This window comes from Periplaneta americana, chromosome 10 (assembly GCF_040183065.1).
Source record: "Periplaneta americana isolate PAMFEO1 chromosome 10, P.americana_PAMFEO1_priV1, whole genome shotgun sequence".
Taxonomy (NCBI): Eukaryota; Metazoa; Arthropoda; class Insecta; order Blattodea; family Blattidae; genus Periplaneta; species Periplaneta americana.
Window position 1 is genome coordinate 76,206,063 of NC_091126.1, and position 17,121 is coordinate 76,223,183.

Genomic DNA, 17,121 nt, shown 5'->3' on the forward strand with positions numbered 1-17,121 from the left:
TTGTTATTAACGGAGAAAAATTCGATCCGGTGCTGTGGGTTGAACTTTGGCGTAGCTCAGTGATTAGAGCGCCCAGTGCATAGAACCCGGGTTCGATTCTCGGCGCCGGAACGAATTTTTCTCCGTTAATAACAAATGGTAACAATCACAGATAATGCGGTAGGACCAAAAAAATTAATCTCTACAAAGAGAAAAATTCCACCACCACCCGCGACTGAAATTGGAACCATCCAGTCCGTAGCTAATTGCTCAACCAACTGACCTACTCGGCTAGCAAAATGGTTGGTATAATTAGCACTATTGACTTGATATTGTTTTTAAATTATTTATTAGAATTTAAAAAAAGACAGTTTTACTGGTAAAGTTATTGTTTTGAAGTCTTTAGATTTCATTCCGCTCTCTTCAGAATATCTTACAATTGTCTGTTAGATGTATTATATAGAAATAACAATATAATTTTAGTGGGATATTTTACGACGCTTTATAAAGCGCTGTAGTTATCTAGCGTCTGAATGATTGAAGGTGATAATGCCGGCGAAATGAATCCAGGGTCCATCGCCGAAAGTTACCCAGCATTTGCTCTTATTGGGTTGAAAGAAACCCCAGAAAAAAACCTCAACCAGTTAACTTGTCCCAACCAGGATTTGAACCCGGGCCAGCTTGTTTCACTGTCAGGCAGGCTAACCGTTACTCCATAGCGGTGTATTATTATTATCATTATTTAATATTATTGTTGTTATTCCATTATCAATATTATTATTATTATTATTATTATTATTATTATTATTATTATTATTATCTACACTGTATCAGTGTAGGTTACACAAGCTCATTCCAAACATAATTTTCATTGTAAATGTTTGTTATGTGGAGAGGACTTTTAAACACGTGATGAACATTGTTTTAAATCCCAAAGTGATTTACGCGTTCTTCGTCTATTTATAAATCTGTGACTTCATATCCATTCTACCCCATCTCAGAATTGGTCACCTCCTACAGAGATTTTGCCTCGCTTTACATGTCAACTATTTTTGTCTGTTGTTAAAGCTTCTTGTCGTCAAGAAATATTGTTATTGGAAGCTTTAATAATAGTGTAGTATAAAAGGAAGATGAACTCTTCCATGTCGCCTTTGGAATGCACTAAAACGGAACTTCAAGTGTCTGTAATATTGTTTGTATTATTTTCATTCATGTGGCGAGTAACGTGTTTTCTGAAACTAATGTTTAGAAATTAAAATACTTTACACGAGAAAACTCTTTTTGTTTCGGCAATGGCGGGCACTTGATTTTCGTTATTCGCCCAGGTGTTCCCATCTAAGCGAAGCGCCAGAGCTATGGTACCTTTAGCCGCCGTAGACGTTACCCTCTGTGCTTCAGGGGGCTAACTACATAGCACCGTATGGTAATGATGATGATTAATGGATAAATTGTGGAATGTCGTTAGAGGATTTGGAAATGCCCCTAAAAAATCTACTACAACACACAGCTTTTGTCCACCACAAATTCCACTTGAACCCACAGGGGATCGAACTCGGGTTACTAGCGTGTAAAGCCCTTGCTGTACTATTCGTTCGGCTAACGGTGCGCCACAACATAAAATACAAAAAAACTACTTCATAATCTTCAAACAGCTCTCACCGGATGTACAGTGTGTTAGTGGTATAACTTACGTGTAAATAGTTGGATGTTTGTTTAAGAAAAATGCATGTAAAACGAAACCCTATTTACTTTTTCTTTTGGTCTAATAGTATTTCCATAATTGAATCGTGAACTGTAGAAAGCCTACAAGTCACATTTTTTTTCTCAAATTCAGTTTCACATATGGTTGTAATATGCATACAAAGGTCTTTCAAATAATGCAGAAATCCCACACGTCCAGTTCTCAGCAGCAGTTACTTGCAGTAAATTGTCGGAAATTGCAGGAACACCACATGTCCAGGACATGTAGAATTTTTTAGAAACTAAAAAAGTTCAGTTTGCTTTTCTTTGTTTTTAATAGAATTAAATAAATTTTGAAAAATTAAATATGCTATTGACATAATTTTGCAATTTTGTATGTTTGTGTATTCTTTTCAATTTTTTGCTTAAATAATATATTTAAAGTTGGCCTAAGATCAAAAAAATTGTCCTCCGTCTTCATCACCTGAAAGTTGTTTTAAAGAAATAAAATGATTGTTACTACTCGTGAATTGTAGAAACCCCACATGTCCAGAAAATTCAGATTCTTGTCAGAAAATACTAGAGAAAAAAAAAGTTCGTGTCTGTAAAACACTGCAACTTATTTTTATGCTTTAATAAAAATAGTCACTTCAAAATACCAAACGCTTTTGAAGATAATCAGTTTTTATCTGCACCATGAAAAATTTACTCAAATGGACATGTGGGGTTTCTGCAATTCACAATTCAAATGCGTCACGCATTTTTTTGTCTGACTTTTTTCATAAAATATGATAGCACTATGAAATGCCTGTCAATTTAGACTACACGCACATCTTTCGATTTCGATCACATGTAGCTACTCCAGCATAAATAGGCCTATTCCTTCTAAGTCAGTTAATGGTCATTAACCTTGCATTAATCTTAACTCACTTGAAGTAATGGAAAGATTCATAAATACTGTATTAACTGATATTTATGTAATGTACGGAACAGCAAGAGAATCTGCAGTCGTGGCAAGGGAGATCCATTGGCCACGATTTCCAAATCGTGGGATTCTAATAAATGTTCTTTCCTGTGTACCAAAGACTCGATCTCTTCGTCCTAGGACCGAGGATCGTGGACGTTGCTTTCTTCGTGAAGTGACACAACTTTTTTTTTAATTCAACATCATTTAATAAAATATTAACTTTGTTCTTAAAAATTGAGAGATTATTTTATTTCATAATATGTTTCCTTTATTTGAATAATAATTTTTAAATGTAAACTTATTTTAATTCATTCTTGACAGTTTAGAAGTGAATGTCTTATCGTTTACAAAACCTTTTCTATATTGATAATTTAGATTACATTAATTTAAATTATTTTGTTTATTTGCAGTCTACATACTTATGAGAATAAAAATTATGGCTGCGTTTTAAATTCGAATGCATTACAATATAAAATAAATAATTCATATAATGGCATGTATTGCTGTAAAAAGATAATTGTGTTAGGAAACGCGTTAAAGTATTTGATTACCTGTTACATCAGAAAGACCTTCATGGTAAGCCTGGACGATAGACAAGCTCGGACCTCCGCGTAAAGGCTGGTTCACAATAAACCGCAAACGAAAACGAGAACGATAACGAAGATATTGTTGAAATAAATGTATTTAAATGTGAGCATTCACAATTAAATTTCACGTTCCAGTTCCCGACCTCCGGCAAGCTTCTCGTTAATTGCGAATGTCACATTTAAATACATTTTAACAATATTTCCGTTTTTTTCCCCCCATCGTCGTCCCCGTTCCCGGTTTATTGTGAACCAGCCTTAACTAGCCAGACGTTCATTGAGAAAAGAAATCGCTTCGCAGTACTAACTAACCTAAAAATATGGCATTTTGCAGGTCTAAAAACAACATAGAATATTGAGGAATTTCTTACATGATGTGGTTCAGTATACTATACCCGGTTACCCCTAGATATATTGCACGTATACCCCAGCATACGTATTCAAGGCGATCATCACTAGAATGGAAACGTCCAAAAGTCGTAGCGAACAAAGAAGTTCAAAGAAATTTCCTTGGCCGAAAAAAATTGTGACCAATTCATTTTGGGATGTACAAGACGTTGATCACCTTGAATTAATGGAACCAAGAAAAACAACGACATCGGAAAGTATTATGCGAAATTACAAATATTAAATAATACAATTTGAAGATAAAGGCCTGACTTCTCTTCAGAGCTGCGAATTTTCTAAACTTCAAGTACAGGATCTTTATGACCTTTTCTGTAAAATGTTTTGGAAACACTTGAACTGTTTTCAAATAATGCAGATATAAGTAATTTTATTATGTTCGTACTATTCGAGAGGAATCTGAAGTATAGGGGTCCCTGACTCACCAAGAAGGAAATTTTAAGCTTGTTATAAGAAGGGAAAATGCTTAATTTTTGTTTTCTATTATTATGTAATGACTATTGTAATGTTTTAGGTAGTAATATCATTTCTATTATTTTTAAGTAAAATTGTGCATCAAATATTGAATTTTAGTTTCTTAAATAATCAAATTTCGTAACTCAAAGTAACAAGACTGTTTTCTTTTTCAGATATCAACTTTGAATAGACCAGTATCAGTCTAAAATGTAGTTATTATTTCAGAGTACATCGACACAACATTACAAGAGCAGCTAGAACTGGAGTCTGACTTAGAACAGCAGTTCCTGGAGCTAAGTAACTTCGAGCAATGCTCTCCGAGCCAGATGTCGACAATCTTCCACAACGATCAATCGTAATGGTTGACACAACAAACAGACAACCCAAACCTCGACTTAAAGGAACGAAGAAAGAAGATTAGTGAACAAAAACTCAAAGACACATTTTTAATATAGAGTTTATTACGTTTCAGAAATTCAAAGATGTCAAGCATTCTTCAGCCGTTGAATGTTAGCATTGCTTATTGATATAATAGACATGTAAACTTACTTTAAATTGGTAGGTTCGAATTTTTTAAAAACATTATACTTTATGTGATGTGTTCTTACTGATGAATTTAATGGAGCTTTGACTCATTTCCTCTTAAACCAAGAATAGTATTAATAATAATCGAAATAAATAAATAAATAAATAAATAAATGATTGATTGAATGAATGAATGAATGAATGAATGAATGAATGAATGAATGAATGAATGAATGAATGAATGAATAAATAAATAAATAAACAAACAAATAAGTTAATGATTTGAATAAAGAAATGAATTAATAAATAAACTAAAGTAAATAAATTAATGAATTAATGGAAATGAATTATACGTGCACGTGTACAGTGGCGGACCACAAATCATTCTCTCCTTTAATCCACGTTCATTCGGACAGTGGTTGCACTTGAAGCCATTAATTCTATCGTCGATTTGCAAAAGGGGACATGTCCAAAATAACAAAGTGTTGGAAAATCGGAAAAACTGTAAGTTAACAAATTAAAACGTTCATACATATTTTTTTATAATTAAATCACTATGGATATATACATTCTGTATCCATGAACATTTTAATTTTTTAAGCATGTTATATATATATATATTGCGATTTCTCAACACTTTGTTATTTTGGATGTGTCCCCTTTTGCAAATCGACGAGAGAGTTCATACTGGATGATAAATTAAAATCTTATCTGTAAAGAGAGTAGGGAAAATGAGAAATCAAGAAAATCTTTCCAATAATAATAATAATAATAATAATAATAATAATAATAATAATAATAATAATAATAATAATAACAATAATAATAGTTGGAATTGTTTTATAAAATGTCCAAAATATATTACCCTTCATATACTTAATGAATTGTCACAGAACAATTGCTTTTTAATCTGTTTTGAGCTCAAATGGCTGGTCAGATTTTAAGTCCCTACTCTGTATTGGGACAAGCATTAAAATATTGAACGTAAATGGCGATCACTTCCTAATGGAACAATGAAAATAATATGACGATGAAGAACTGTTTGAACGACATGGGGAAAATGTGATTACCCCGAGAAAATCTGTCCAAAACTGTTCCTATCAATGAGAAATCTCAAAGGATTTGCCAAAATTTTAACTGATAATTTTTCTTAACGCTTACATTGCTTGTGATGTTAGTTTCACTTCCAACGGAGGAACGCATGCAAGGTCAGGTGCGTTAATTGTAATTGTTAAATCTGATTCACAAGTTTTCAATTCTTCAACGGCAGAAAATGATAAAGAATGAACATTTTCCCTTCCTAAATATATGTAATATAAATGTACATAATCACAAGCGTACATGCCTCTGCTAAGATGTGATTTAATACATTTACAGACTGATTGCTTTGTCCATATTCTGATTGTGATTTGTCTCCCCACCACTTAGTTTATTGTATACAGGTATTGATAGAAGATTTAAAGAGTGCATGTAGTTAGTGTAAGGAATCATATTCAATGTATATTTAATGATGATCTCACTATTATTGTATTGTCACATATTGATTCCAGTATTAAACTGTCACTAAACCTTTCTATCTTTCTGAATGATCATTTTGAAAAGTGTATATCGTATTGATAAACATAGATAATTACTCGCATACTGTCTAAACACATTTATTTAAAGCTTATCGTTCGATCTATCGATTTAATTCCATTTTATTAACTTCAGCTTATTTTCCATTTATTCCTCAATCTATCTACGCAGTACTTAAATTTTATTAATTTCAGTTCCTTTTCATTTCATTGTTCAATCTATATACATACTTATATTTTATTAATTTTAGCTTATTTTCCATTTATTGTTCAATCTATCAACATACTTAAATCTTATTAACTGTAAAATGTTTTCAGTTCGTTGTTCGACCTACAGTATCTCCTTAATTGGTTATTAATTTTAGCGTATTTTCCATTTACTGTTCACTCTATCTACGTGCGTAAATTTTTACAAATATGAGCTTGTTTTCCATCCACTGTTCAATTTATCTAGACATTTACATTTCGTTAATTTTTAGTTTGTGATTTCATATGCTATTATTATTGTATACACTTAAATGGCTTCAAAAATGTTTTGTAGAAAATCACTGAATTACAGTACTCAATGATAAGTAATTGAAAACTTATGTTGAATTTCAATATTTACTATTAATATTCAGTAGTTCAAATTAATAATATCCTGTGATAAATATGTTTACTTCTATGCTGCCAGCAACAAGCCAAAATTGTTATAATGAAATTTTGAAAAACATCAGCAATACAATTATCATAATAGATTTGATCACAAACATCATTAATGTTTCTGACATCATCACAGTCACCATCAAAATCGTCATCACATCATTTTTCATTGAAATTTTGAACATATTCACCATCATTATAATCACCAAGACTTCACCACCATCTTTATTGTGATTGTGATGTGGATAATATTCTTATTTCCATGAAACATACTTTCCCAGTTAACAAATATTGTCATCGTATTTTTTTCATACAACATATTTTAACATCTTCAGTCATAAGAAATTGGATCGATTTCAACTTATTTGCCATGTATGCATTGTTCAATCTATCTACATACTTAGCCACCGGCGTAGCCCAGTCGGCTAAGATGCTTGTCGATCCGGAGTTGCGCTCGGGCCGATTAGTATGTTGGATTTTTTCCGAGATTTCCCTCAACCGTAAGGCGAAATTCAGGTAATCTATGGCCAATCCTCGGCCTCATCTCGCCAAATACCATCTCGCTATCAAAAATTCCATCGACTCAAAATAACCTAGTAGTTGATACAGCGTCGTTACATAACCAACTGAAAATCTACATACTTGCATTTTGTTAATATTATCTCACTCTCTCTTTATTATGAAATGTATTTATTTATTTACTCATATTTGATTACATTTCAGTTTGTGATTAGTACGCAATCATTATTCTATGAACTTAAAAATGTTTTCAAAACTATCTTATAGGAAATACTTGAACTACAATAAGCAATGACATGTAATTGAAAACATGATATTTGTTGAATATATTTCAGTTTGAATATAGACACTATCACTAACGTTGTTTTTCCATTATCATCATTGATTTAAACATCATCAGAGACTTCACCACCATCACTCTCTATTAAAATTTATTAAGAACACCTTATTTTCCATGTATTATTAAATTTATCTATATGCTCACATTTTATTCATTTTAGTTTGTGATTTTTTATGCTATCACTATTCTCTCAACTTACATGTTTTCAAAATTATGCTGTAAAAGTCAATTAATTATACTAAGCAAAGACATGTAATTGAAAATGATATGTGTTAAATTTGCACACAACCATATGATTATTTCGTGATTGTGATAATTGTTTTCGACATGATCAAAGTCATTATAATCATTATCATCATCTCGCGATATAGATAATAGTCTTAATTTCTTTTCAAACACTACTTCAACACTGAACAAACATTGTGATCGTAATGTCTCATAAAAGTTTTAACAAAATTTTCAACCATAAGAAATTATTCCAAATTATTGTTCAATCCATCTACATAAATTTATATTATTCAGTTGCTTATTTTACGACGCATTATCAACTGCGATGTATATTATCTAGCATCTGAGTTCGCTCGTTTCGCTGTCAGACATGCTAAGTGTTATTCTACAGCGGTGAAATTTTTATTGCGATCTTATTTTCCATTTATTATTTAGTGTATCTATATAATATATTCATGTTTTATTACATTTCAGTTTATGTATTCATATGTCATCACTATTCTATGAAGTTTTATGCTTTCAAAACTATCTTGTAGAAGTTAGTGAACTTAGCAAGCATTAATATTTAACGGAAATTTGTGTGTAGAATTTTATTATTTAGGCCTACTATTAGTATTCACTAGTTTGAGTTTATATAGTTCTGTGATAAAAATATTTATCTCTTTCTCAACAAGAAAAACACTTTTATAATGTAATTATTAAAAAAGCACCTGAGTTGCGATAATTATAACCGATTTCGACACAATCACCATTGTTTTTCCGTCATCACCATCATTGCTTTCGATATCAACATAGTTGCCGTCGCCATCATTATCATCATCACCGTCATCATCTCCGTCATCACTTACCAACATCATCATCGTCACCATAAACACTACCACTATTAATTTCGTTCAAATTATTACTTTTTTATTATCATTATTCTCAGCATTATTATGACATTAACATCATTATGATATATGTAATATCCTTATGTTTTTAAATAACACGTCCACAGTGAACAAACACTGATTATATTTCATGCAAGTTATTGTAACAAAATTTTCTGTGGCAAGAAATAAGAATTTGCACAAAGTGGTGGCCTCTGCTCTTGTCTTGGATAAGACACAATTTCGCTTGTTGTTGTCAAACACAAAAAAGTATATATTTAGTCATTTTTATGTTTGAAGGATTTTTAATTCCTTTGAGAACTAATAGAGTACGTGGCATCATTTATGTTATATTGTCAGAATTTCATTTTAAGTTAATTATAAACTCATACTATACAAACATTTCCTTTAATATATTTTATTATGCCAAGAGTTGTGAAGAACTATTCAGCTGTAATATGTTTCACTCTCTGTAGATATTATTTTCATCAATTATGTAAACAGATTGCAAGACAGCTTGTGAAACTATTATTTAAGCCTTTAATTTCTTGAACTCATTATTGTATAAATATATTATTTACATATATTTAATCACATGTCTATTCTATTCTATTTTAGGTGTGATTGAAATAATTTCCTATTGATCTCATGTTTAGTACAGTATATGAAACAGTAGCAAGTTGATGGAGCCTTTTTTTAAGGGAAGAAAATCCATTTTAAATCACTTGTTTCTAGAAAATAAATACAATAATCGTCACAACGTCTTTATTCTAAAATTACAACACAACTTCTCTACATAAATTACGATCCTAAGTCAGTTTTATTAAATAGATCTCTCTTGTGGTGGCCAATATATAGAGGAGTTGAAGTTATTTTGAGTAATTTCTTTTTTCAAAATAGATATACATTTATTGTGACTAAAATTGTATTCTTTAGTATTAATTATAAATAAATATTTGTTCAATGAAATAAGATTTCACCTTAATCTATTTCCTCTTCAGATGACTTACAAAAGATTACGGACATACAAGGTGGGAGTAATGTAACTCTGTAGATTTTAACAGTTTATTGCTTGTTTAAAATACAACAAAAATTCTGATACCGCATTAGACCCAGAAAATAATACTTTTCACCTAAAAGTTATCAGTGGTGGCCGGGTGGCTCAGTTGGTAGAGCAACTGACTACGAACTGGAAGGTTCGAGGTTCGTCCCGGGTGATGACGGGATTTCCGCGTTGCCCAACTTCCAAAACGGCCCCGAAGTTCACTCATTTTCCTATCAAGTTGAGTACCGGGTCTTTCCCGGGGGTAAAAAACGGCCAGAGCGACCACACCACCACATTTTAGTGCCGAGGTCAAGAAAGCATGGGGCCATGCCCACAGGTGTCTTCATAACATGTGAAAGGGCTACCTTTACCTTTAAAATTTAACACAGTCTTATTCGATACTGTCCATGCGACTCTGACTTTTACTAATTTCATTAGAGAAACTGATAAGTAGAGCTCTGCGTTTAGTCACTTTGAATACATATCAGGTGTGCGGCGATCATAACTATATTTCGTTCCATAACGCCTGACAGGCGATGTAAACATTGCCAGCAGAGGAGAGAAGTATAATTGCTATTCAACCAATGGCAGAGGTCTCATTCCACGCTTGACTTGCAGCTGGACGGTCTGAAGCGTTCTATCCCAGCCGAACTTCAAGATAAGCTTGGAATGAGATCTCTGCTATTGGTTGAATATCAATTATACTTCTCTCCTCCTCTGTCGGCAATATTTACATCTCATGCCAGGCATTATTGAATGAAGCATAGTTTTATTTGGTACGAAGAGCGCTGCGAATGAACGCAATTCAATCTACAGTGAAGCAATCTTCCCGCAAACTTCGGTAAGCCCTATTGTGTGTTCATATGTGTTTATTCGTATGCTGTGAATAACAATAGTACTTAAGTACAAAATACCACTCAGAAGTAATAACAACAATAACATAGTATCTATTTAAAGTCATACGATGAAAATAATATTAATTGTAAATAATATATAAAGTAATAATAATAATAATAATAATAATAATAATAATAATAATCTATAAATAATATATATTTAAAGTCGGCTTATATGCAATAAAATACTATTTTTAACAAGGTTAGACAAAACTCCAATATTTTCAGAAGTCAGCTCATTTCACCCACACATGCAAAGAGAAAAACATTCGAGCTAAGATAAATATACATTTGCTTAAGGGGTTAGGTACAGCTTAGGCCTACAGCAGTAAAATTTTTGGAAATATTCAACATTTTTTCCTCCAATACTGTATTTCGTACAATAATGAAAATTGGTATACATAAAACACTGTCCTTCCGCTATATGAAAAAAAAAATAGTTTTACGATTTAAAAAAAAATATTTACATTTTTTTAATTCAAAATGGTGGCAGTTTACTGTGCAGTGATAAAGCGTTTCCCTCATAACTGATCAACTTTTTCTTGTTCTCTCGCCTTGATTTTATTGCTGAAACTCACGTTTACGATATCATGCTCTTTCAACTACATTCCTTAATAAATAATATTTTTTTTTGTGTTAGAAGAAAATACTGATATATTTGACCATTTTTTTAAGAATTTAGTTTTATCAGAAAATCTGTCAAAGGTAGAGAAGTGATCTTGCATCATATTGTAGATATGACACGCTTAAATGCACACAAAAAATCCCATCACAGAATATTGAATAACTTTTTAGTTATTTGGGAAACACTTCATCACTGCATAGTGAACTGAATTTTGAAAAAAAAAATGTAAATAAGTTTTTTTAAATCGTAAAAATATTTATTTCAATTAGCAGAAGGACAGTGTTTTACACATACTAATTTTCATCTGGTGTGGCTTAGTGGATAAAGCGTCAGCACGTGGAGATGAAAACCCGGATTCAAATCCCGGTGCCGGATAGAATTTTTCTCCGTTCCACTCATCCTTCATCATATGATGGCGCAGAATTTCTGCACGGAAATATCATATGTATTTCGGTACATCGTAATAATATATAATTTTCATTATTGTACAGGATACAGTAATGGAGGAAAAAATGTTGACTATTTACAAACTTTTACTGCTGTAAACTGTACCTTCCTTCTTCTTCTTCTTTGGTTCTACAGCCGGGTTCCAGCCTTGACCGCCCCAACGATGCTTTTCCATGTCATTCGACCTAACACCTTTGTTTTCCATCCTCTAACAACTGCTGCTATTATATCCTTCTCCACTTCATCCAGCCATCTTAGCTGAGGTCTCCCTACTTTTCTTGTGCCAAAAGGTATAGCGAGAGTCAATTTCTTGCAAGGATCATTTTCATCCTTCCTACAGATATGGCCCAGCCACCTGACTCTCCTAGCTTTAATTTCTCTGCAAACATCTGGTTCTTTAAAAAGTTGGTATAATTCGTAGTTATATCTTTCCCTCCAACTGCCCTCATCATTTACTGGTCCGTATATCCATTATACTCTTATCTTATTTTTGGAGGGCTAAAATATCAAGTTTATACGTTTCCATTTACAAATCATATTTCTAAGGGCACCACCTCTGTATACCGACAGAATGTTCCATGTTCCTAGTCGTAAGCATTTATCTTTGCAGGGTCGTCTATAATTAATCCGTCCGGCTTCCATTCGTTGAGGTTTCATAACATTTAAGTTTTTACAGGGTGGGGTTGTCAGCCCACGCCCAACCTGGAGGACCAGGTCCCATGTTTATAACCCCTGGGACAGGGTGACCCGGCTATACTCTCAGGCACTGGGTACCCATTTTAGTCGCCTTCTACGACATGCATGGGCTACAATGGGGCTATTCTTCAATCCCGGCCACCACACGGGATAAGCTGTACCTAACCCCTTAAATATATTAAACAATATTAAGTTTCTATGCAATGCAAACACACGCTGTCATAAACGTTCTGTGCACTTTACTGAAGCTGTGTAGTGATATTTTGAGATGCGCGAGATCTATAACAATATTAATCTAAAAAATACATTCGAATTCCTTCTTACAATCACTTTTGTTAACATTATGTACAGAGTGTTCGCCTACGGGTGGGGCCAGGAAAGAAGCCTGCCTGCGGTGTCGCTTGCGGGAATCGTCTATCCGTAAGCTTCCGCTTTCTATACTATACTCTGTAGAGTTTTAATTTTAAAAGTTTAGCAGCAGTAAAGACTGATGTTTTTGAAACACTAACTTCCTGTGAAACTCTTCTTAGAGATTTATTAGGACAGCGTGTAAATGATGCATTGGTTTCATCAATTTTTTCTTCCGTCAATACTCTTTGTTTTCGCTTAGGAATTGTAGCATTTATCGACCCTGTTGTCCTTAATTTGTTAACAAGACGTCTAACAGTTTCTCTACCCTGAATTGAAGCACCCGGATATTTCACTTCAAATTGCCTACGAAACTCTCTATATGACTGTTTTCACATATGCACCATACATAAAAACTCTCTGTTCAAGCGTGAATTTTGCGTTTTGCATTGTTAACAAATTTTACACAACGCTGAATATTTAAGCAACTGTGTCAAGAAACTGCACTGTACGCGTTAAATACTGCAACATCTGGCTCACAACTGATAACTTGTCGACCTTGATTTCCTTGATTGTCGAGCGTGTCTCAACAACTGCGCGCACAAAGCGGCGTATCAGTACATGCCGCTTTCCTGTCCTCACTCGTAGGCGAACGCTCTGTATTAGTCATAGCGAAATAAAAGAAATCCGAAAGAAATGAACCCAATAAAAATTAAGCGCCTCATAAAAATTTTCAGTCGCCATGGCTAGAGCCCGATCGCAAACTCGTGGCAGACGAATTGGTATCCACTTACATGGACTCGTCCAAGAGTCTTGCTGGGGGGTGTTCGAACAGTACGTTCTATGAGTAAGCAGTCGCCCACACACACAGAACTCCTCACTCCGAAGCCTCAGAAAGAAGCTCGCGCATTTTCGTCCCACGAGTTTGCGATCAGGCTCTACCTTCCTCCCGGGATTTGCTACCCATGACTTTTATAATAAATAAAACGCATCTAGATACTTATGCTGGAATTAATAATCGAAAAAAAGAACACAAATCCCAGTATAAACTTAAAATAAAAAAAATTGTATTGACTACGTGCTTTACGAGTCTCTACACATTACAGTGAATGACTGTAAACATTTTACGTACGGTATTTCGAATGAAAAAATTGCTTAGCCTCTCTGATAAAATACGTTTTCTTCTTTCCTACTGAAGTGCTTGTTACAAATTATTTTATTAGATCGCTGATCTCCAAGCGCCTTGCTTAGTTTTGTTTTTGTATGTGTACTGAACAGCAGATCTGAACTGTGTAAGTAGGATTAGGTGCCGCCGAGCTATACCCATACATGCCTACACTGTTGCGGTTTGCTTCGAGATTCTCAAATGCAGGACTCTACTGATAAGGAGTGATGTATCTCTTTGCATTTTTTAAATAAAATGAAAGGTATTCTAGAAAATTAAAAAAAAATTTACACGTATCGTTATTTCCAGCCATTAGGAAGTCTGGAAACTCTACTGCAGTCTAAGGGGGGGAAGGGACGGAAAGCTGTAATTCAGACCGAGTGCGTGTGTGTGTGTGTGTGTGTGTGTATTCATAGGTGAGCCGGCGATGCGCTGTTGCCAAACTACGCAGACTTTCAGGCTAATTTTCTAGTTACTCATGTACTTAATTACAAAACGCAAAATAGTGTTTTAAGATATATATATATATATTTTTAGTAGGTTATTTTACGACGCTTTATCAACATCTAAGGTTATTTAGCGTCCGAATGTGATGAAGGTGATAATGCCGGTGAAATGAGTCCGGGGTCCAGCACCGATAGTTACCCAGCATTTGCTCATATTGGGTTGAGGGAAAACTCCGGAAAAAACCTCAACCAGGTAACTTGCCCCGACCGGGAATCGAACCCGGGCCACCTGGTTTCGCGGCCAGACGCGCTGACCGTTACTCCACAGGTGTGGACTATATATTTTAATATATTATAATTTTCCCATGCAATCTGCAGAGTTATATCACTTCCACCCTGTATTTAAAACAATTATTTCATTAATATTTAATCTTCCTGTCCTTGAATCCTGAATAATTTGATACGACATGAGATGATCTGAGAGTCTGAAATATACAATAACAATAACAAAAACAGACAACAAACATAAGTTCAAAATATACAGGATACCCACTGCCACGTTTTGACCCCACACAACACAAATACGCACCATTTCAATTAATGGTGCACAGACTAATCAACATTCCTAAGAGCCAACAAGGCTACAAGGAAAAATACACACAATCAAATACATAGCACAGGAATATGGATACAAGCCCAGTATAACAGACATAAAAAGACTAAACACAAACAAAGAAACGCAACACAAGCACAAGAACACAATAAATACATCACACTGACATCATATGAAAATAAAAACAAATACAAGATTCGAATAATTTCGAGGGAAAAATTGTTCCGGGGCCGGGTATCGAACCCGAGACCTTTGGTTAAACGTATCAACGCTCTACCAACTGAGCTACGCGGGAACTCTATCAGACACCGATCCAATTTTTCCCTCTATATCCACAGACCTCATAGTGGGCTGACAACCGTCAAGCAACCAACAATGAGTGCACACTAACTCTGTGTGACTTGAATTGTGGTTTTCTGTTAACGAACAGTGACGTAGACTATATTATGCAAGTGAAGCTTTCAGGTATAACTCCTGTAAAATTGATTTGAATAATTTCGAAGGAAAAATTGTTCCGGGGCCCGGTATCAAATCAGCTTTACAGGGAAATATACCTGAAAGCTTGATTTGCACACACTTATTACTAAAGGTAAGCATATGATATTTGGTACAATGATTTATTATATCTCAATGAAATTTTAGAAAATGTTTTTGAAATTTTAGATAACCGAGCGGGCTAGCGGAGTGGTAGAGGGCTGGCCTTGCATTCGGGAGGTCCGGGGTTCGATACCAGGGGCCGGCAATCCTAACTGAGGTTTTTCATGGTTTCCTCAGTTATTTCCAGGCAAATGCCGGGATTGTACCTCTCGAAAGTCCGGCCATGGACGGCGATCCTTCCCTTAATCCTTTCATATGTGTGAGTGAATGCTGTGTAATGTTTTAAATGTTTGTGTTGTATCGGAGGTGGCCCTGGGACTGAGCTGATCCCTCTTCCGGGGAGGCTCTCCATGTCCTTGTGTGGTCAAAAAAGTATGTAGGACTATGTGATCCAATAGCTTAATTCCTCTCCCGACAGGTCGCGGCCCTGTAAGGCCCGTGTGGCGTGGGTCGTGTAAATGCACCTAAAAGGGAGAGGTAAAACTAAGGGAAATAAAAAAAAATAATTTTAAATATAGCTGTAGTCGCCATATAGGCTTAGCTTTACTTATAGAAATCTTAGCTGTTTGAGGCGAAATTTTGTTGAGCATTAAGCGTTACATTTTATACTACCGGTATTTTAAAAATTGTATTGCAATACGGATTTTAGAAATCTGAAGATAAGATGTGATAACAAAAAAGAAAAGGGGGGACGCAATGGCTTCAGTGTAGATTCTGTTTGATTTGTTATCATACTAAGTGCCAATGATAAGTGCTAGATGACTTACTTGCAAGAATTGTGACAGAAGATGAAACATGGTTCCACCATTTTGGACAGAGACAGACAATGGAGTGGCATCATGCAAATTCACCAAAGAAATAGAAATTCAAAATTGCACCTTCGGCAGGAAAAGTTATAGCTACAGTGTTTTTCGATTCAGAAGAACTCTTGCTTGTGGACATCATGGCACACGGAATCACGATTAATTCTGACGCGTATGTGGCAACTCTCAAGAAACTTCAATCTCGACTGAGTCGTGTTCTACGACATCGGGAGAAGCAGGATGTTCTGCTATTGGACGACAACGCACAGCCATAATATGTCAGTCACAAGACCACAGATCAGATCAGAAATTTCGGAGAGACAACACTGAAACAACCGCCTTACAGTCCTGAACTGGCACCGTGCGATTACCATCTCTTTGGTAAACTGAAGGATCCCTTCGCGGAACGAGGTTAGAAGATGACTCCCTTGTGCACGCTGCTAAAGAGTGGTTCAGACGTGTTGGTCCAGACTTTTACCGTGCTGGTCTACAGGCCCTCGTTCCTAGGTTACGTAAGGCAGTTGAAAGGGACGGGGATTATGTGGAAAAGTGACATTTTGTTCCTGAAGAATGTATCTACATTCTGTGAAAATAGCAAAGCTGTGGGATAAAAATATAATTTTTAAACTAATGTTATGCATTACTTTTGGAGTTACCCTAGTAATATAGGCT

The 17,121-nt window shown here is 34.6% G+C and overlaps 1 protein-coding gene across 1 annotated transcript in view; it reads left to right on the plus strand.

Annotated features, from left to right (window-relative positions):
• LOC138707801 (uncharacterized) overlaps nt 1-9,740 on the plus strand; it is a 180,264-nt gene extending 170,524 nt beyond the window's left edge. The window contains exon 12 of the mRNA XM_069837731.1: nt 4,297-9,740. Within this exon, the coding sequence (XP_069693832.1) occupies nt 4,297-4,430 (134 nt within the window). The 3' untranslated portion in view covers nt 4,431-9,740. The remainder of the gene's footprint in view (nt 1-4,296) is intronic.
• The last annotated feature ends 7,381 nt before the right edge of the window (nt 9,741-17,121 follow it).